At 35.7% G+C, this 22,034-nt stretch overlaps 1 protein-coding gene across 2 annotated transcripts in view; it reads left to right on the plus strand.

Moving 5' to 3' along the window:
• ROCK1 (Rho associated coiled-coil containing protein kinase 1) overlaps nt 1-22,034 on the plus strand; it is a 123,804-nt gene that overhangs the window by 63,457 nt on the left and 38,313 nt on the right. For both annotated transcript variants that reach the window (XM_004020488.5, XM_042239566.1), the window contains 5 exons: nt 2,408-2,499; nt 10,247-10,406; nt 12,514-12,574; nt 16,292-16,380; nt 18,950-18,998. In XM_004020488.5, coding sequence (XP_004020537.1) covers nt 2,408-2,499; nt 10,247-10,406; nt 12,514-12,574; nt 16,292-16,380; nt 18,950-18,998 — 451 coding nt within the window. The remainder of the gene's footprint in view (nt 1-2,407; nt 2,500-10,246; nt 10,407-12,513; nt 12,575-16,291; nt 16,381-18,949; nt 18,999-22,034) is intronic.

Raw genomic sequence — 22,034 nt, forward strand, 5'->3', positions numbered from 1 at the left:
AGTAAAGCTGGGGAAAAGATTTAATTATATCTGGCATATACTTTTTGAAATTAAGGAGATAGTGCAGAGCTGTACAACAAAAAGTATTATTTCCTACCTCCTTCCTTCATTAACATGGTCTTCTAGTTTCAACAAGCATTTTTTATAAATGTAAATGCACGTAAGTGTCTTAGAAACAGAAATGGCATATTATATATATGTATATTTCTTTGTCGTTTACTTCTAAAATTTAAATATGAACCAGATGACTTACTAAGATTACATTTAGGGCTTAAGGTTGTATATGGTTAATATAAGTACTAGAGGGGCTTTGTACCTTTAAATATGTTTCAATTTTGGATTCACTTTAAAGTTAATTTATCCTCCTTCAATATGTCCTTTAGAACCTGAAACATGATAGTTTTTGGAATTTCTGTATTTTAATATAAGCACTATATAAATGTAGTCTAATATAAAAACCATGCTGGGGTATAGAATTGAACAAGGTGCACAGCCTCTTCTCCACTATGTCCTAGCCCTTTGTGGGAAGCAGATAAACAGATGAGATACTTACTATACAGAGATAAGTACTCTCAAGTATCATGTGCCAAAGAACCATGGAGAGGTTTCCTAATCCAGTCTGAGAGAGTCAGTGAAAGTCATTAAAAGTGTCTCATTAAATCTAAAACAGTTTGTCTTTAACTCATGAAAAAGTTTGGGATTTTTGTTGTTTACAAGTGCTGTACTAAAGCACATGGTCCTGAGTTCCTCTTTCCAGCTCAACTAAAGGCACATTTTAAAATGCTTTTTTTCTGTGCCTACGGAAGAGGCCAAGGATCAGTAGCTTGTCCCATTCAGCTCAGTTCAGTCACTCAGTCGTGGTCTGACTCTGCAACCCCATGAACTGCAGCATGCCAGGCCTCCCTGTCCATCACCAACTCCCAGAGTCCATCCAAACCCATGTCCATTGAGTCGGTGCTACCATCCAACCATCTCATCCTCTGTCGTCCCCTTCACCTCCTGCCCTCAATCTTTCCTAGCATCAGAGTCTTTACAGTGAGTCAGCTCTTCACATCAGGTGGCCATAGTATTGGAGTTTCAGCTTCAACATCAGTCCTTCCAATGAACACCCAGGACTGATCTCCTTTAGAATGGACTGGTTGGATCTCCTTGCAGTCCAAGGGACTCTCAAGAGTCTTCTCTAACACCACACTTCAAAAGCATCAATTCTTTGGCACTCAGCTTTCTTCACAGTCCAACTCTCACATCTATACATGACCACTGGAAAAATCATAGCCTTGACTAGATGGACTTCTGTTGACAAAGTAATGTCTCTGCTTTTTAATATGCTGGTTAGGTTGGTCATAACTTTCCTTCTAAGGAATAAGCGTCTCTTAATTTCATGGCTGCAATCACCATCTGCAGTGATTTTGGAGCCCAGGAAAATAAAGTCAGCCACTGTTTCCACTGTTTCCCCATCTATTTGCCATGAAATCATGGGACCAGATGCCATGATCTTAGTTTTAAGCCAACTTTTTCACTCTCCTCTTCCACTTTCATCAGGAGGCTCTTTCATTCTTCACTTTCTGCCATAAGGGTGGTATCATCTGCATATCTGAGGTTATTGATATTTCTCCCAGCAATCTTGATTCCAGCTTGTGCTTCCTCCAGCCCAGTGTTTCTCATGATGTACTCTGCATATAAGTTAAATAAGCAGGGTGACAATATACAGCCTTAATGTACTCCTTTTCCTATTTGGAACCAATCTGTTGTTCCATGTCCAGTTCTAACTGTTGCTTCCTGACCTGCATATAGGTTTCTCAAGAGGCAGGTCAGGTGGTCTGTATTCCCATCTCTTTCAGAATTTTCCACAGTTTATTGTGGTCCACACAGTCAAAGGCTTTGGCATAGTCTATAAAGCTCAATTTTGTAGGAGGGTCAAGAATTAGTTGTCACTGGTGTTTGGTCAGAAGTATGTACTAGAGGATAAAATGGAAATTTTATTTTTAAAATATCTTTTGGAGTTTTTTTAAGTTGCTGGTGTGAAATGAAGTTGTTAGTTGCAAAAAATATATTTACCTCTATTAAAAAACCTATCAAGAAAATTCATTAGGCTAATGAAGCAAGGAAAGTGATTCACCTGGTTATTTGTTGTCAGTAGAAAAACCATGGAGGATCGATAAATCTGTGGGGTATTTTGGTGTGTGTGTGTGTTTCTTTGAAAAAAATTCTTTAATATTCTCAATCTTCAACTTATTTTTTATGTATGCTCAAAATTATCCTGATAGTCAACATAATTTCAGGGTGACACAGAATTGTATTTATCATCTTGCACAAACTTAGCATTATGCCCAAAAATAAATATGAATTGATAATAGTAATAAAATCTTAAATGATTAATGATTTTTCTCCTTTTCTCTCTATTCAGAGAGGTGAGATTAGGGCGAAATGGTGTAGAAGAAATCAAACGACATCTCTTCTTCAAAAATGATCAGTGGGCTTGGGAAACACTTCGAGACAGTAAGTTGTTTCTTCTTGCACGTTACAGTGAATATTTGAAAGTAGTTGTGGTAAATAGTCTGTTGGAACTGCCTTCCTAAAATAAATGTATATCTGATGAAAATCCAAAGCACACAAAATCTGATGAAAATCCAAAGCTGTGTAAGTGTTGTCCTAATCTAGTTAAAGAGAGACTGATAATATTGGGGAAAATATACTGCTCCTTCTCTAATGTTCCATTCAGTATGCCAAGATGAAATGTTTTGTACATGTAATGGAGTTGGGCTCAGCAATCATAATGTGATACTTGATCTTTGTTGAATTGCTTTGTATAGACTTCAGTATCTCATTATAGAGGAAGTCAGTAATTAAGAGGTAATATTTCTTGGGAGAAAAAAGTTTATTCTCTTGTTTTTGCTAAAACCTAAAGTATAAGGAGGTTCTATCAGAATTTAATTTGTGTTAGCATATAAGAAATTATGGTATGCTTGGTTCCGTCAGACTTGCAGCTTGCAATGAAAATAAATAAAAATTTGTAGTATACAGGAAGTTGATTTTCAGTCCATTTAGACTATTTCCCTGTTTTAAAAACAGTTGAGATTATGACAGTTCACAGAAAACCTTGTTTAATGTAGCTGAATCGAAATCATCATGGCACCAAAGGTTCCCATGATCTTTGTGGATTTGGGAGGCCAAGAATTCACCTTTCCCTTGCTGAAGTCTCAGGAATTGTTCCCTTTTTCACTTAGCAGAGAAAGAAAGTGTATGTCAGCCCTTAACTTCCTGCTGCAGCATCAGCAATGGACAGTAAGTATGACATGAGCTCAGCTATTTTAGAAGCAGTTACAAATTAGGTGTTCCTCTTAAGATCTCCCTATCTAGTTGAGATTGCAAGAGATGATTCTTTTTAATTTTGAAGAAATAGATCATGTAGGTTTGCCAGTATTAGTGAAATATCCTTGTTACATATCATATTGCCTTCAGGTACAGTACATATATTGTACTAAGCTGTAAAACTGACTACAGATGGAAAAGGGGAAATAAAATTTTCTGGAAATTAAGAAATGACACCACTGCAGATACTGACATTGCTCTCTGGAGAAGCTGCAGGAGCAGCGTCACCTTGAGAAACTCTATTAACAGTTAGTTATACACTGGGAAATAAGGAACTTCCTCCTCCTCATAAGTAAATGTGACATGATTATTGTTTTCCTGTTGCGAGAGAAGCTTGCAAGACAGAGATGAGTAGAGTGAGATGATAAGTGACTGCTTTGAAAAATTCTGTTTTTTATTCAAATTATGCTCTCAGTAAAGTTTCAGAAGGCGGGAAACATACGTTTACAATTGTAAATCAGAGAAAATTTAAAAAGAGAACTACAGAAACTACCAAGTAATATCTTTCTGTTGCTTCTTTTTCAAAGTGAAGCTATGCATAAATAATTCCAGAGTAACTATACAGTAATTCACTGTGAAAAGTAGAGAAGACATAATTCCTTTTGCTTATTGAAAGGTTGTATTAATTAGGAGAGGAGGCAGTCTAGTCAGCAAGTATTGGCCTTTAAAGTATCAAGCTTTATCCTGAGCACAGCTCTATTGCAGACACTAGGAAAACAGCTCATAGTCTAGTGGAATTGGGGTGTCCACAGCAGTGGCATTTTTTATATTATACTTCCTTACTATAACTGTTTATGGAAAAAGCAAGTAAGATGAATTGTGTCATTGATTTAAATCAAATGAACTGCATGTTTAAAGAATTTCTATAAATAGGTAGTATTATCATTTCTGTATCTTTTTTTTACCGATGGTTTGCTACAGTCTACTTAGATTTAATGTACCTGAGCATTTTGAGAGCTTTCCCTAATCCTAATAGCTCCTATTTTGTGCTTACTGTAAAAAAAGAAACAAAAATTGAAGTCTGTAGAACTTACTGTTCTCTTCTTCCCTTTCTGTCTTCCTACCCCTTCTTTACTTCCCACCCCTAAAATACCAAGAATACTTCTATTCTGAACTGACCTCTCTGACCTGCCAAGATTTTAAAAATTATATAACAGTTATAGTTCTTTTTAATTTTCTTTTGCCTCTCTAATTTTCTTTGGCAAGACTTGCTGTTTTGCAAATAATAGTTCTTTTGGTAGTTTTACCACTTAACATGTCTGCAAGTTATAACGGCAATCTTCACCATCTGTTCCTTGGTCGTGTGGGAGCAGGGTACAAATACAAAACAGCTTGATTTTTGGCAGAATTTCCACAAGCTTCCTGATCTTACTCACTCTTAATTTAGAGGCACTAAGTATTAAGACTGTAAAATTACTTTTTCTACTCATTTGGGATAGAATAGAAGAAATGACAGATTAAAGACAAGAAGAAATGAGAAGACCTAAATGGTTTTCTGCAGGTCACACTGCTGGCAAATGACGTCAGGACTCAAGTCTCAGTCTGTTTGACTCCAACATCTTTGATCTTGTGAAATACCATGTACCATTTAAGGATTTCTACTATTCAGTATTATATAGATTAGAAATGCAGGGGATTGGCACTTGTTGGCAGTTAAATTTTAGGGAAAACAAAATTATAACAGTTATTACATATAATAACACATTATTAATAATGCTGTCTTACATATAACATGTGGTTACTTGAAAAACTTTGCCATTCATGATCTCATTTCAGATAAGATATTGTCATTACTTAATCCACCTTTTACTTGATTGGAGACACTTATGGTAAACTGTGGTAACTGTCAAAACGTGACGAGTTTTCAATTTAGTTAAAAGCAAACACAATTAATTGTATGCATATATGTGCTACTTTAGGTTCTGTTTTTCCATCAAGTCTGGTGTCCTCTCTTAGGATTTTATATTTTCATGAAAAAGATAATCAATGTAGGCTTTGTGGATAAAAAATTCAGGAGCTAGCAAGTTTTAGGGTCTTAGAAGTTTAGACTGCCTCAGCATTATGTTGGGTTCTTTTAAAAACAATAAACTTTAAGAAAGATTCTCTCTTTTATTTTCATAAAGGATAAATATCTTAAAATTTACCATTGTAACCATTTTTAAGTACACAGTTCAGTAGTATTAACCACTTTCAGGTTGCTGTGTAACCACATCACTATCCATTTTCAGAACTTTTCTGTCACCCTAAACTGAGTCTCTGTAACACAATAAAGCTTAAATCTCCATTCTCCCTTTATCCCAAACCCCAGTGGCCACTGTTCTGGTTTATGAATTTGACTTTTCTTGCTGCTTCAAACAAGTGAATTCATACATTCTTTATCTTTTTGAGATTGACATTTCACTAGCTTGTCTTCAGGATTCATCCATATTATAGCCTGCATCAGAATTTCATTCCATTTTAAGGCTGAATAATATTCCATTGTGTGTTTATACCACTTTTTAAAAAAATCCATTCTTCTATTGACTGATACTTCAGAATGCTTATCCTTTTAGCTATGATGAGTAATGTTTCTCTGGTCATTGGTATACAAATATCTGTCAGAGTCATTGCTTTCCATTCTTTTGAGTTAATTTTGGTATATAGTGTAAGATAAGCATCCAACTTCATTCTTTTGCATATAGATATCCAGTTTTCCCAGCACCATTTGTTGAAATGACTGTCCTTTCTTCCTTGAATAGTGTTGGTATCCTTATCAAAAAGCATTTGAACATATAACGTGAGGGTTTAATCTCTGAACTCTATTATACTCCATTGATCTATATACCTGTCTTTATGCCAGTACTACACAGTTTGGATTGTGGTAGCTTTGTAGTAGCTTTGGAAATCAGAAAGTCTGAATCTTCCAACTTTGTTCTTCTTTTTAAAGATTGTTTTGATTATGGACATACCTAGCTTTATTGCACTTCACAGATAGCTGCAGTTTTTTATAAATTGAAGATCTGTGGCAACACTGTGTGGTCAGATGATGGTTAGCATTTTTTAGCAGTAAAATATTTTTTCGTTAAGGCCATAATTTTAAATTAGGTTTTTAATTTTAACAGTTTTAAAAACATAATGTTGTTGTCTCACACATAATAGACTACATTATAGCGTTAAAATAACTTCTATACACACTGGGGAGCCAAAAAAAAGTTACATGACTCACCTTATTCCACTGTTTGCTTTATTGCTCTGCTCTGAAGTGGAGCTCACAATATTTGTAAGGTATGCCTGTATTTGGCATCCCTTGAGATTCCATATGAACTTTAGAACGGGTTTTTCCATTCCTGAAAAAAAAGACAGTGGAATTTTTAGAGCAATTACTGAATGTGTTTGCAGTTAGGCTTCCTTTTATTTTCTTTTCTTGCCTGTTTGCTCTGACTAGACTTTCAGCATGTTGTTGAGCAGCAGTAGTGAGATTGAGCATCCTTCCTTGTCTTGTTCCTGATCATTGGGGAAAAGCTTTCAATCTTTCCCTGTTACATATGGTATGGGCTGTGGAGTTTTCAATAGTGCCCTTTATTATATTGAGGAAGTTCCCTTCTATGCCTTGTTGACTGAATATTTTTATCATGAAGGTATGTTGGATTTTGTAAAACGCCATTTCTGTGTTATCTGAAATAATCATGTGGGTTTTTTTTCTTCATGCTATTAATGTGATGTATTACACTGATTAACTTTCATGTGGTGAGCCACCCTGGAATATATCCCACTTGATCATAGTTTATAACCCTCTTAATATGTGGCTACATTCAATTTGTTAGTATTTTGTTAAAGATTTTTGCATCGGGGGATATTGGTTTGTGTTTTTTTCTTGTGACGTCTTGGTTGGCTTTGGTGTCAGAGTAATTCTGGCTTCATGGGATGAACTAGGAAATGTTTTATCCTATTCTGTCTCTGGAAAACTGTGAGGATTGGCATTAATTCTTCTTTATGTGTTTGATGGAATTCAGTTGTGAAACCATCTTGTCTTGGGCTTTTTGTTGAGACATTTTTTTGTTGTTGATTAAATCTCTTACCATAGGTCTTTTCAAATTTTCTTTTACAAGTAAGCTTTGATAGTTTGTGTTTCTGGAATTAGTTTTTTAATTTTATTCCTTTGATTTGTAGAAGCTTGATAATTATGTCCCCACTTTAATTTCTGATTTTAGTTATTCATGTCTCTTCTTCTTTTTTCTTATTGAAGTAAAAGATTTGCCAATTTGATTGATCTTTTTGAAGAACCAATTATTTGTTAATTTTCATGGTTCATTTTTTGTTACATATTTTATTTACTTGCATTTTGATCTGTATTTTTTCTTTCCTTCCTCTAGCTTTGGGCTTGATTTACTCTTTTTCTGGTTTCTTAGAGTGTCAGTCTGGGTTGTTGATTTGAGATGCTTTTTTGATATAACATAGGCATTTACAAAATAAAGTGCTTCCCTAAGTATTGCTTTCACTGAATCCCATAAGTTTTGGTATGTTGTTTTCATTTTCATTCATCTCAAAGCATTTTCTTTCTTTCTTTCTTTTTCATTTCTTCAGCTCATGGTTTAAGAGAATACTGTTTAATTTCCACATATTTGTGAATCTTCTAATTTTCCTTCTATTATTGACTTCTTGTTTCATTCCATTGTGGTTGGAGAAAATGCTTTGTATAATTTCAGCCTCTTTAAATTTATTGTATTTTGAACTAACATACAGTTTGTCATGGAAAAGTCCCATGTGCACCTGAGAAAAATGTGTATTCTGCTATTGGTGTTGGTGTATGCTTTATTTTTCTCTTGTATCTGTTTGGTTTACGGGATTATTCAAGTCTTCCATTTTCTTATTTATCTTCTGTTTGGATTTTTTTGTTCACTATTAAAAGTGGGTTATTGAAGACACTCTTAGAACTGTTTCCTTTATGTCATTTATATGTGTATATGTGTATCTTTGGAATTGTTGTTGTATGCACATATGTTTATCATTGTTATATCTTCTTCATAAATTGACCCTTTTGTCAATATACAATGTTTTCACCTCACACTGATCAGAATGGCCATCATCAAAAAAAGTCTACAGATAACAAATGCTGGAAAGGATGTGGTCTCTACCCACCAGATGTCAGCAACATCCCTCCCCCAGTTGTGACAACAAAAATTATGCACCCAGACATTTCTGACATTCAGACATTGGTGAATATCTCTGAGGGGCCAAAATTGTCCCTAATTGGGAACTTCAGACATTACTGAATATCCCTGAGGGCCCAAACTTGTCCCTGATTGAGAACTACTGTTTTAAGGTTAAATTTGTGCTAAGAGGATGTACTACATAAGGAATGACAATCCTTTTTTCCTCCTCTTTCCACAAATTAGGCAGTTAATGTCAGGAAGCTAGAATCGTCTAGTTGGGCAGTTTTCTTGGCCATTAAGGAAAGAAAATGGTGGGAAAGCTCTTTTCCTGTTACACTGTTAGAACTGCAGCTTCTTTTGATTGAATGTGTTGTTTCATTCCCAAATTTATCTGATAGGTCATGGTATCTGAGATGCACAACAAAAGTTACTTCTTGCCTGGAATACCCAGATGATTTAGTAGAGCAATAATTCAAATTATGTGTGAAATTAAGATTGTAATGTCAGTTACTTCTGTTTGCTCTTCTTCATCTTTTTCTCTTAGGGAACATGAAATGATTGTATGCAAAATAATTATTGAATGTTTTGATGATAATATTTCAGTTATATTTTATTATACTCCTATATCTTTAAACTAGAAAATGTTTTTCCAAATATTTATTTTTGTATGTACTTTCTGTAGCGTATTTAAGCTCCAAAAGAAGACAGTGGCAGTACTAGTTTCATATGATGTTTTCTATGTCGTGAAGATTTGCATTGTCACATACAGCTTTATTTTAAGTGTATGTGGGTCTTGTTTCCCATCAAGTTTAGAACTTCTGAAGAAGATTGTTTGTTGAGGTTTTGTATCCCTGTTCTCTTTTCCCAACAGCCATTTTATAAGACTTACCTGAGTTGTCCCTAATCACTTAATTCAAGGAAGATAACTATTGGTAGTCTGAAAATATAATTCAAAATACTTTGCTCCTATTCAGTGTATCGTAATAATAACCAATAATGGAAAAAGAATCTGAAAATATAATTCAAAATACTTTGCCCCTATTCAGTATATTGTAATAATAACCAATAATGGAAAAGAATATGGGGAAAAAATAAAAATACACACACACACACACACACACACACACACATAAGTGAATCACTTAGCTTTACACCTGAAATGCAATATTATAAATCAGTTAATTGGAAAAAAAAAAAACAAAACTTTGCTCTTATAGAGCTGTTGAGCTGGTGGGGAGGGGAATACTGATTATCTAGATTCTAGATAAGTAAAAATATTTCAGTAACAAATTATTAACTATATCCAAGACTGCTAAGAAATGCTTTCTAGTTTGCTGATTTCTAGTTTGCTGTAGAGCAGATTAACAAATGAAATACTGTTGCTAACCAACTTTAAGTGCAATTTGTTTTGCCCTGTAGTTTCTGAACAGTCTTTTCTATAGTCCTAATTGCTTTTGCACATCTTATACTACAGTGTATTTTAAAACAAACCTTAATGATACTTGACTTGTAACACTCAAATTAAACTTGAGGTATATATGATAATTATCATAATTATTTTTTAAAATAATTGATTTACAGAATTAATAATCCTAGTAAAGCTTATTGTAATAGAATTCAGCCCATTTAGAATTTGTGGTTCACAAGTTATTTATATGTAGGAAATAATTAGTCGTTAGTGCAAAATCATTGCTTCACTTGATATTAAATTTGAAATGAACTAATTTTGTTTCTGTTTTTAGCTGTAGCACCAGTTGTACCTGATTTAAGTAGTGATATAGACACAAGTAACTTTGATGACTTGGAAGAAGATAAAGGAGATGAAGAAACATTCCCTATACCTAAAGCTTTTGTTGGCAATCAACTACCTTTTGTAGGATTTACATATTATAGCAATCGTAGGTAAGTATGCTACACATTGGTTTTGGGGGTAGGCACTGATTTTGTTGTAGTCATATTATTTTCTTAGGGATATCTAAAATTTACCTTAGAATATTTAAAGTAGATTTAATGGTGTATAAAAATATATATTAATATGTCACATTCACCAATTAATTATATTTCCAGGATTTCATATTTAGTATCTTTCAAATTCATCCATGCTCAGGATATTGTTTTTCAGACATTCTTTGCTGAATAACTTAATGTTTCTTCACATTACAGCTATTAATAGTTCAAGAGATTCTGTTACTATTGATACTTTGCTTAATCCTGTTATCCAAAGAGTTCTGGTTTTATAAGGCATTTTTAAACAGTATATAGTCTTCTAGCATTATCATCCTATGTTGATGTTACAAAAGGCCTATAGTTTTCAATTCTTCAAAAAATTAAGTGATTCCTCCCTAAAACTTCTCAGTGAATTCACCATATTTTATGTTATAAGCCTTGTGACCTTAGGCAAATAGCTTTGATTTTTTATACCTTCATTTCCTCAAAAATAGGGATGATGGGGATAATAATTGTGTCTCAGGGTTGTTGTAGGGGTTAAATGAATCAAAACACAGTAAAACAGAGCAATGCTCTGCGTGGCATAAGCACTCGGTGTTAGTTATTATTATCATTAGTATGAGCCAGTGTTAGTTTTAGCTTTTCTAGTGGACTTCAGATACAAGTGAATGTTATTTTTATATGCTGGGCATTCATTCAACAGACACATTTGACAGTCTACTCTTCGTCAGGTATAAGGATTAATAAGATACAGAGTCTTCTCTTGAGATGTTCATATCCTAGTGAGGAAATGGATGAGTTGTACAATGTAGGTTGGCGAATACTACACAACAGAAATCTAAATAAAATGCTACACCAGTATATAAAAGCGAACTGAACTATGTGGCAGCATCAACTGGGTATGTCAAATCTGCTTGATCAGTTTATTTTAGAATATGTACTTCTAGTCAAATTATACTCCATTCAAATGGTAATAGACATTTGAATTTCTTGGAGTAACGATTAAATTTGAGGTTATTATAGCTCACTTTCTTTTAAAGTGAAACATCTTGTCATTTTAGTCAAAACTTTTAATAAGAGGTTAATTCAGGTCAAATTTAGAAAACAGGAATTCAGTTTAGTCCTGTGTTATGAAATTTCTCCGGTAATCCAACTATAAGACAATAATTTTGTTCTTTTGATGCTAGAATACTTTCTCTGTATCATCAGACAAGTAGGTAATACTTGAGTTTTGACCCCTAGAAAAAGACAGTATTTTAATCTCTTTTCCCTCCCTAATACTCTATGACTGTAATATTGGAACTATTTTATGTTGAAATGCACAGAGACCCTGTAAAGTGGTGTGTTTGTTCCAGCATTCTTTCTTTTTTTTCTCTTTTAAAAATTTTATATTTTTATCAATTATTCTGTCTTGAGTGTTCTAAAACATTCAAGATGTTGATATAAACAACCCCCCTAAGTGTGTTTAGATTTTCTGTAGTAGAGTTCAGCAGTTAATTACTTTTTCTACACAAAAGTGATTACTTTTTCTACACAAAGGCAATCTTGAATTAAATAGTCATTATAGACACACATGCACTATTTGTACTACATTATCATACTCTAGATTATGTTCTGTGATTTTTCCTTGTATTCATGTCTCATGAAAGTGAAGGTGAAGTTGCTCAGTCATGTCCAACTCTTTGTGACCCCCATGGACTGTATGTAGCCCACCAGGCTCCTTTGTCCATTGGATTCTCCAGGCAAGAATACTGGAGTGGGTTGCCATTTGCTTCTCCAGGGGATCTTCCTTATCCAGGGTTTCAACCCAGGTCTCCCTCATTGCAGGCAGACTCTTTACTGACTGAGCAACCAGGAAAGACCACTTCAGACCTAGCTGTGGGTTTTATTTAATATACGTGTTATTTCTGTGTTATGTTTGTAAAAATAAAGAATTAAGAACCTGCACTCAATTTTTAAAAGCAGAGTAAGTTCAAACAATAGGCATATAGTATTTGTTACTGGTTACTACTTGATATTAAAGACTGTTTTGTTTTCTTTTAAAAACTTTTTTTCTTCCCAGATACTTATCTTCAGCAAATCCTAACGATAACAGAACTAGCTCTAATGTGGATAAAAGCTTGGTAGGTATTTTTTTATTGTTATTTTTTTAAAAGCTGTTTTGTGGATAATGTATTTTGTATACATGATACTAATATATATATTGTTTCCAAATGTGTAGTTAGTGAGCCTGAGTTTTTTTTTTTAATTTGGCCATGCCAAGTCTTAGTTGTAACATGTGAACTCTTGGGATCTAGTTCTCTGACCAGGAATCAAACCTGGGCCCTCTGCATTGGGAGCTCAGAATCTTAACCACTGGACCACCAGGGAAGTCCCGAGCCTAAATTTTTACAGCATTTTTTTACCTACTGTCTCCTCTCCTGTTTGATTTTTTTGCCTGAATATCAAATGGGATATTGTATGTGGAAGCAGTTAATAAACTACACGTTGCTACACAGGTTGACAGAGGTGGTCTTTTTTTTTTTTTTTTTTTTAAATTTATTTAGCTGCACCAGATCTTGGTTGCAACACGTGGAATCTAATTCACCAACCAGGGATCAAACTCAGGACCTCTGTGTTGGAAGCTCAGAGTCTTAGCCACTGGACCACCAGGGAAGTCCCCTCAGAGGTGGTCTTTTTAATCTTTGGAATTAGGAATTTATGATAAATCACTGCATCAGGTAGAATCTTGACAGGGAAACAGATGGCACATTCAGAAAGTTTAAATGAGAGTTGTTTTTGTGTGTGATAAAATTTATGTAACACAAAATTTACCATTTTATTAACACCATTTTAAAGTGACATTAAGCACCCTCACATTGTTATGCAGTCATCACCACTGTCGTCTCAAGAACCTTTTCTTCATCCCAGACTAAAACTTTCTACCCATTAAAGTCTGTATTCCACTCTCCCTCCAGCCCCTGATAACTGCTGTCTTTACTTTCAGTCTCTATGAATTTGAGTATTCTAGTGAAATCATACAATATTTGACCTTTTGTGGTTGGCTTATCTTACTTAATGTCCTCAAGGCTCAAACATATTGTAGATGTATCAGAATTTCATTTCTTTTTAAGGCTTAATATATTCTGTTATATCTATGTACCACATTTTGTTTGTTCATGAAGTGAAGAGAGTTTAATGAAGGGACTGTAAATGGTGTAATGAGCAGGATCACAGGGAGCAGTAAATAATGGGTGTAAAGCAGCCATTGACTGACAGCAGTGGGAAGCCATCGTCCCTAGTCTGAAGGATGAGGAGAGCCAAATCTTGTTCCCACAGCTCAGAGAGAATGTGGAGAATCATGAAAGAGGAGCATAGAACAGAGAACACTGCCAAAGCCACAATAAGGCAAGAGGAGAGGAAGGAGAGTGGAAATTTCATTTCTCCCAGCTGATCTCCAGCTAGTGGCACCTGTTGGCTGAAACCAACTTTAAAATCATGGGAGAGAAGAGCCCACGTAATGCAGTCCGTAAATTTCATGACAAAGAAGGCAGAGGATGGATCTTCGAGCCTGAAAGGGAGAGGTGGCCAGTGGAGAGTAACTAGTACAGCGAGCATCATCTCATTTGACCCTGAAAAGTGAATTACTATAGGAAGTAAATATTAGAAACATGAGTTCTTTTCATTGTGAGAGTAGTTCATAAGAGAGCGGATTTAAAAAATTTTTACTTGCTTATGTTTGAGAAGGTCCTTTTGGGTTAACTGGAAATTTTCTTAAATAAACCTGGCTGTCCTTAAACCAGTCTTTGAACTCTGTGTGCTGCAGGCTGTATTTTTAATTGAGACGAGGAATAGGCAGCATTCATTTTTAAAAGCTGATAAAATTGTTCTCTTTCTCCTTCATATGTTTCCATTTACATTCGAGAGAGCATATGGTGGGAAGGGGAAGTGAGAAAAAAGGGAATGAACTGTGTGGGTACCTGTTAGCTATTATGGGTTTTTCTCTTTTAAATTCTCATCCCAATAAAGCTATTTGCCAAGTTATATAGCTAACCAGGGCTCAGAAATCTTCAAAATTAAAGCACATTTGATCTGGAGAAGGTGAAAATAAGGAGCTGTTATAACTCCACTCTCACTGTATTACTTATCTGTAAGTATAGAGGTACATTAGGACTTAAATAATTCAGTGGTAGCGTGTTTACTTTGGGTTGATCTCGTTCAGCGGTGATTGCCATAAATTTCTGTCAGTGGCTCTTATCTTTTGCTCTGTTCAAGATCAGAGGGGAAGAAGAAAACACTTGTGTGCCTACTATTTCTGTTAACCTAGCAATGGCACCCCACTCCAGCACTCTGGAGAATCCCACGGATGGAGGAGCCTGGTGGGCTGCCGTCTATGGGGTCGCACAGAGTTGGACACAACTGAAGCGACTTAGCAGCAGCAGAACAAAGTATAAAAGTCAACCAATTTAATTTTCAACTCTTCTCTGAAATCCGTCTAGCAGAGATGCTAGAGAACAGCTTTGCAGTTGCCAAATATGATGAATATTTTTCATTTCATATCTTATTTTTCTTTTTTGTTGCATTTGACATTGAGCACTCTGTCCTCAGAACTCTAAGAACTCTCATATTCTCATTATTTCTTGCCTTTTCTCTTTCTGCCTCTGGATTTTATTTTCAGTCCTCTTTGCAGGCTCTCCTTCTGCTTCCCCCTCCCCTTAATTAAATGTTTCTCAAAGTACTTCTGACATTGGCTCTCTGCCTATTTTCTATAATTAATCTCATGTGTGACCAGCTTGTTTCTCTGAGCTTTAGACCTGAATCCTTTCTTTCTCTCTGAATGGACTTCTCTTCCTGCACAACTTTCAGACACCTCAACCTAGGCCAAAGCTGAGCTCAGCCTTTCTCTCTCTCCATCCTCTCCCCAGTAATTCTTTTTGTCATACATCTTTTATAATGCTATTCTGTTCTTATTTCTAATTGGTTGCTAGATCATAAATTCTGCCTTCTGATTGATGTAGTAATTCATTTTCTCTTCAATTTCTACAGCTTCTTCCTTACATTAGACCTGTGTATTCTTTTTTGCCTGGACTGTCTATTAATTGATTTTTCTTTGTCTAGAATTTCTCTGCTATCTAATGTATTCACCTTCTTTTTTACTGAAGTGATATTTCTAAAATGCCAACACTCTGTCATTTTCCCTTTTAAAGTGTTTACATGTTAAAGTGCCCAACTCCTTTTCTGCATACAAGGAAATAGTCCCACTTGCCTTTTCAGCTGTTATGTGACTCAGTCTCCCTGTACGTTCTGTCCTCTGGATGTGATTTCTCCCCATTATCCGATCATATTTTCTTTGCCTCTCTACTTTCGGACTCATTCATTTTGGCCAAAATGCATTCATTCTTTCACTTCCTCTGCTTGGTAAATACTTCTCACACGTCTCATCTTAAACATTCCATCTTCCTGGCAGATGAGGTCTGTCCTCTGCTTGTGCAATACACCTTATGTGTAATTTTATTTATATCTACCACATCATAATATTTTGTGTATGTGTCTTTGAGTTATTATAGGTTCTTTTCCCCCTCCTATTCCCTGTGTCCCACTATTTAACTATTAGCTTTATGAGAACTGGGACCAAATCTTTTGAATTTTTATATTGCTAGTGCCAGCCACAGCGCCTGACGTATTAGTGTTAGAAGGAAATGCTTGAGTTAATAAAAATTTCAGACAAAAGGGAAAAAGGTAAGATTGGATCAGATACTTTCCTTGTGAACAGCTATAAACAAAATGGTAATATAAACTTGCTATTTTGAAATTCTCTGAATATTCTTATTAAAGTGAGTTTTTGTTATTTTTAATTACAGCAGGAAAATTTGCAGAAAACAATTTATAAGCTGGAAGAACAGTTACATAATGAAATGCAATTAAAAGATGAAATGGAGCAGAAGTGCAGGTGAGAATATGCTTTACATTTTTCCCATTAAAAGTTGCATAGCAAATGCCTATTTGCACTCTAAATCCCTAAAAGTGGATGGAAGTAAGGCAGGGATGTAAAGATTGCCACTGATATACATACAGTGCAGACTATTCACTTAATACTGATTCACTGATTTACTCATTTTCTCTCCCATTTTAATTAGCTGACAGGGAAAATTAGTTTACATTAGATAAGATACTTTCTAAAATGTAAAAGTTGTTGAAGATTAAAATTCACTAAATTTAAAAAATTTACTAAATTTTTGATGCAAACACTCTTAATTTCTACTTTGCTTCTTTAGAACAGTATTTTTTCAGAATTTTTTTGTCCTGTGAGTCTAAATTTAATGAGCCAATATATTTATTAAAATGTAAAGTGATCAAGAAAAGTAGCCTAGCATAATGCTGAGTTACTTATTACAAACTTTAACATTTTATAGTTACTGTTAGTGGTTAGTATTGAATAAATTAAAGTGGGTAATATGGAGATGAAGTATTAAAAAAATGGAATTGGTAAGACTGGCAATTTTGTGACTAGCGGAGAAGAAACTAGTAAACTGCTTGCTGCCTATACATTAAATGGTGAAGCATTTAATACAGGCTTTTTTTTTAGAAAAGCACTTTAATATAATCCTGAACACGGGATTTGTAAGGAATTTCTGGGTGTAAAACATAGAAATAAGGAGAAGGAAATGGATTAATATTGGTTATATAAATGGTGAACAATTTGTATAATTAAAGCTAGAAGGCAAATGACAGATTAGTGATAGTGATGGTAGTAGGGATCAATTTAATGAAGAAATTAAGAATGGCCAAAGTGGCCAGTAATTACACGAAAATGAGCGCATGTGTGATGGGGAGGGAGGTGGTGACCTCAAATCCGTTTGGGTAGGTTGCTGCTGCTGCTGCTAAGTCACATCAGTCGTGTCTGACTTTGTGCGACCCTGTAGACGGCAGCCCACCAGGCTCCCCCGTCCCTGGGATTCTCTAGGCAAGAACACTGGAGCGGGTTGCTATTTCCTTCTCCAGTACATGAAAGTGAAAAGTAAAAGTGAAGTCGCTCAGTCATGTCCGACTCTTAGCGACCCCATGGACTGCAGCCTACCAGGCTCCTCAGTCTATTGGGTAGGTTAAGAGAGTCTAAATCTTGGAAGACTCTGTTTTTGAAAAGATAAGAAAGTTGGAATTTATCCTAAGGGTGATTGAAAGGCATTCAGTACAGTTCAGTCGCTCAGTTGTGTTGCAGTGACCCCATGGACTGCAGCACACCAGGCTGCTCTGTCCATCACCAACGCCTGGAGCTTGCTCAAATTCATGTCTAGCGAGTCGATGATGCCATCCAGCCATCTCATCTTCTGTTGTCCCCTTCTCCTCCTGCCTTCGGTCTTTCCTAGCATCAAGGTCTTTCCCAATGAGTCTTCACATCAGGTGGCCAAAATATTGGAATTTCAGCTTTACATCAGTCCTTCCAATGAATATTCAGGACTGATTTCTTTTAGGATTTGATCTGTCTAAAGCAATAACTTTATTAAACTTAAAGGAAAACAAAAGATCAAATTCGCTTTTTAAAAAGAACTCTCTGGTTAATAAGGCAGCACTTGATATTTATTCACTAAGTGAGAATGAGGGAGGAAGATGATTCAGGGAGAATTCCCAGGTGGGGTCCTTGTTTGGGGATCACAGAGAAACAGCAGATTGGTACTGTGCCAGGGGTGTGGGGCAGAGGGAATAAGTGTAGCTTTGGACGTGCTGAATGAAGTATTTGGTGAGACATCCAAGTGAAGCATTGCGTCTACAGATTTGAAGCGCAGAAATGTGTTTAGAGTCCAAAATATGAATTGTGATGGAGGTGATACCCTTTCAGTTTATCTCAAATTTTTGCCCAAGTTACCAAGTTTAATTTATATATGCCACCTTTTAAAATCCTGCATTAAAGTTTAAATGATTGATCTTTGTTTAGTAGCAAGTATTGCCTGAGGAATTCAGGGCTCCTTAACCTAGAATCCTTGAACCTCTCCTAAAGCATCCATGCATGGAATTTAAGGTCCTTAAACTTGGGGGAGAATAGTGAATCTATTCTGTAACCTTTAACTGAAATTCAGCATTTTCTTTGATTATGAACATAGTAATCTACAAGTATTAGCAGTAGCTGTGAATTTTTTTTTATTACCAGTAGAAATCACACAAATATTTTCCTAGAATGCAAATATTATCTCTAAATTCCATTTATGCTTATTACTACTTTAAAATTACTACTGCTAGATTATGTCATTTAATATATTAATAAAACATGTATATTAGTGAATCACACTGTTTTTTAAAGTTCATGACTGTATTTCACATTTCCTTTTAATCCTGTGTATTTTATGCTTTAAAAATATTTTTGTGAAAATGCTTCATCAGACTTGACTTCAGAAGGGTCCACAGCATACACACAAAAAAGGTTAAGAAATCTTAGCTAAATGGAAAAGTAAGGAATGTGGTGTTTCACCCCAGGCAGTAAAAAGTAAATGTATTTCTAATCTTTATTGCTTTTACTTTTACAGAACGTCAAACATAAAACTAGACAAGATAATGAAAGAATTGGATGAAGAGGTACTTTTTGTTTTCTCATCAGAAGATGTCCTTTTTTAGAGTTTTTCCCTCTTTCAGATTGTTTTGTTTTTTGAGAATGTTACATCTGAACTTGATAGGTTGCAGTATAGAACAGGACCAAAGAATCATGATGAAAGCCTCACTTTGGAGCTAAAAGTTCATGTGAAATTAGATTAGGCTTTAGTTCCTTTTGTGTGGTTTTATTCTAGAACCATGCTCAAATTTTAGTACGTGAATTTCAGTTTAGTGGTTCTTAATAGTTGAAGAGAGAAAGGAGCAGGAGGTGAGAAGTTGAGTCTATAACTGTAGCAGAAAGAGACAAATAGGAAGGAAGGAAGAATACAGCTTCAAAAGGACTTACATTAACATATTTCATATGGTCAAATGGGAATTATACGAATCTTGGAATCATTTTTTTCTATCGTCACTTAGCAAGAACTTGTTACTATCAGGGAAATACTGCATGAACATTTTATGATTCAGATGTTCTTTTGTAAGTATGTAGCACATTTTTATTCCTTTTGGTTACCTTGTAAATATCTTTCCAAAGTCCTTCCTCTCACTGTTTACATCCTTTGTCCTTTTTTAGATTTAATCTTTCTGATGATTTTTGTGCTGTCTTAATTTTCTCCTAAAGAACAGCATATGTCAGTGGTGGTGGGCTTTTTGTTTTCTTTCCCCCCATATTGATAGCCTCAAATAAACACAGTCTGGACAGATTTATGTAATATTTACCAAGTTGCCGTTAGTCATTGTGGACTTGGCCTGGCACTGTAGTATTTGACATTGAATGTTTAAGAAATCCTTTTTGTATATCCCCACTTTTTGTTTCATTTCTAGAACACAGATAAAAAACAAATATGCTAGGTTTAAGTTACTCGGCTTTCTAAATTCAAGGTAAAGAGGGAAATATTAATTATAAAATTAAAATTGTCCTGCTTCTATAAAGATGGAGTGAAAGTCCTTTCCCCTATTTCTCCCACTAAATACAGCTTAAAAACCCTGGGCATTAAACAAAAAAAAAATTAAAAAGTTTGTGAAAGGTGGAGGGAAGACAGACCAGCTAGAATACTTGAACCTCCAGAAATGATACAGTAATAAGTACTCTGGGTTTTTTGGGTTTTTGTTTGCTTGCAGTGTGTATTCCATGCTGGGTACTGGATAAGCCAGCAGTCTGGGAACACCAAGAAGCACAGGTGAAAAACGCCACTCTCTAAGTAGAGGACCAGGAAAGCGGCAGGCTAGCAAATCAGAAAACTTACAGTCACTGCCCTGTTCACCAAACACAACATAGAAAATGTAACCCCATCCCCACCAGCAGAAACAGATTTGGGAGCTCAGACTTCCAGCCTTATGACCAGGAAGGTCCATTGGAGGGACTTGCATCTCTGCTGGGCAGTGATGAGCCTTCCTGCCCAACCCCCCCCCCCCCCCCCCCCCCCCCCGCCCTCCCTCCACCACCCCCCCCCCCAACAAAGACAGTGTTATTGGAGACCATGTGGGAATCTCATCTTCCACTTGTGGCAGTTAGCAAGGCCCCCTTCCTGCTCCCTGTTGTGTTGGTGTCAGAAGAGGCCTTGTAGAGAGTTAACACTTTGGACACTGAACAAATGAGTGCCCGCCCCCACATTGCAGTGTCTGTGGGGGTCATGTAGGCAGCAGTGACCAGGTACCCCTTCATGGTATCATCCGAGGAAGCCTAGTGGGGTGCCAGAACTCCCCTTTCCACCAGTGGTGAAGAGTATCCACTCCCCCTCCAAACCCGTGTGTCACTGAAGACCAAGTGGAAGAACCTAGATTTCTACCTCCATTTGAGAGAAATGAGGCAGCACTTCCATCATCCCACCAGAACAGTGACCAGAGAGGCCTGCTGAAACAGAAAACCTTAAAAAATTTCCCATATTGTAAGATAATACCCAGAATGTCCAGATTTCATTAGAAAATCAGTCATAATAGCCAGAACTTGGAATTTCTCAACTGGAATGAGAAAAGACAATAAACAGATGCCAACAGTGAGATAACACAGATGTTTAAATTACCTGACACAGATTTGAAAGAATCATCATGTTTCAATGAGCAACTACAAATATACCTGAAACAGATGAAAACTATAAACTAGAAAGTCTTAACAAAGACGTAAAAGATGTAGAACCAACCAAAAGTTAAAAATACCTGACATAAAAATCTCAGGGGATGGGCTCAGCAGCACAGTGAAGGATACAAGGAAAAGAGTCTGGGAACTTGAAGATGGATAGAAATTACCTACTCTGAATAACAGAAAAAGTGACAGAGCCTCAGTGACTGCTGGGGCTATAGCAGAAAGGTTCTTATATTGTGTTTTTGGAATTGCTGAAAAAGAGGAGTGAAGAGGGCAGGAAGCAATGATGGCTGAAAATTCCGCAATTGTGGAGAAAGATGTGAACCTGTAAACAAAAGATACATGCCTACAAGAAACTGAGTGTACCACAAAAAGGATAAACCCAAAGATATCCACACCAAGACAGACAATAGATTTATGAAAACTAACATCAAAGAAGAAATCTTAAATGCAGCAAATGACATTTCCCTAACGGGGAAGAACAATGCAAATGACAGATTTCTTAACAGAAACCATGGAGAACAGAGGAAATGGTACTGCTTTTTTTGAGGGCTGAAGAAGAAAAGAGCTGTTGACTGAGAATTCTGCGTCCAGTGAAAACATCCTAGATGAGAACCACAGTGTTCTCAGATGAAGGAAAACCAAGAGAAATTGTCACCGGCACACCATCCCTAAAATAATTGCTAAAGGAAATTCTCTAAATAGAAAGGAAGTGATTAAGAAGTCTTGAAATACCGGGAAAGAAGAAACAACGGAGAGTGAAACTATGGGTAAACACACTGCGTGCTCCTTCTCCTCTTCAGTGTTTTATATTACATCTGACAGTTGAAGTGGAAATTACAGTGTTGTCCAATGTGTTTCTCCATATGTGTAGAAGAAATTTTTAGACAATTATAAATAGGTATCAGCAGAGATAACGTTACACTTTAATCAAACTG

This window comes from Ovis aries, chromosome 23 (assembly GCF_016772045.2).
Source record: "Ovis aries strain OAR_USU_Benz2616 breed Rambouillet chromosome 23, ARS-UI_Ramb_v3.0, whole genome shotgun sequence".
In the NCBI taxonomy this organism is placed as follows: domain Eukaryota; kingdom Metazoa; phylum Chordata; class Mammalia; order Artiodactyla; family Bovidae; genus Ovis; species Ovis aries.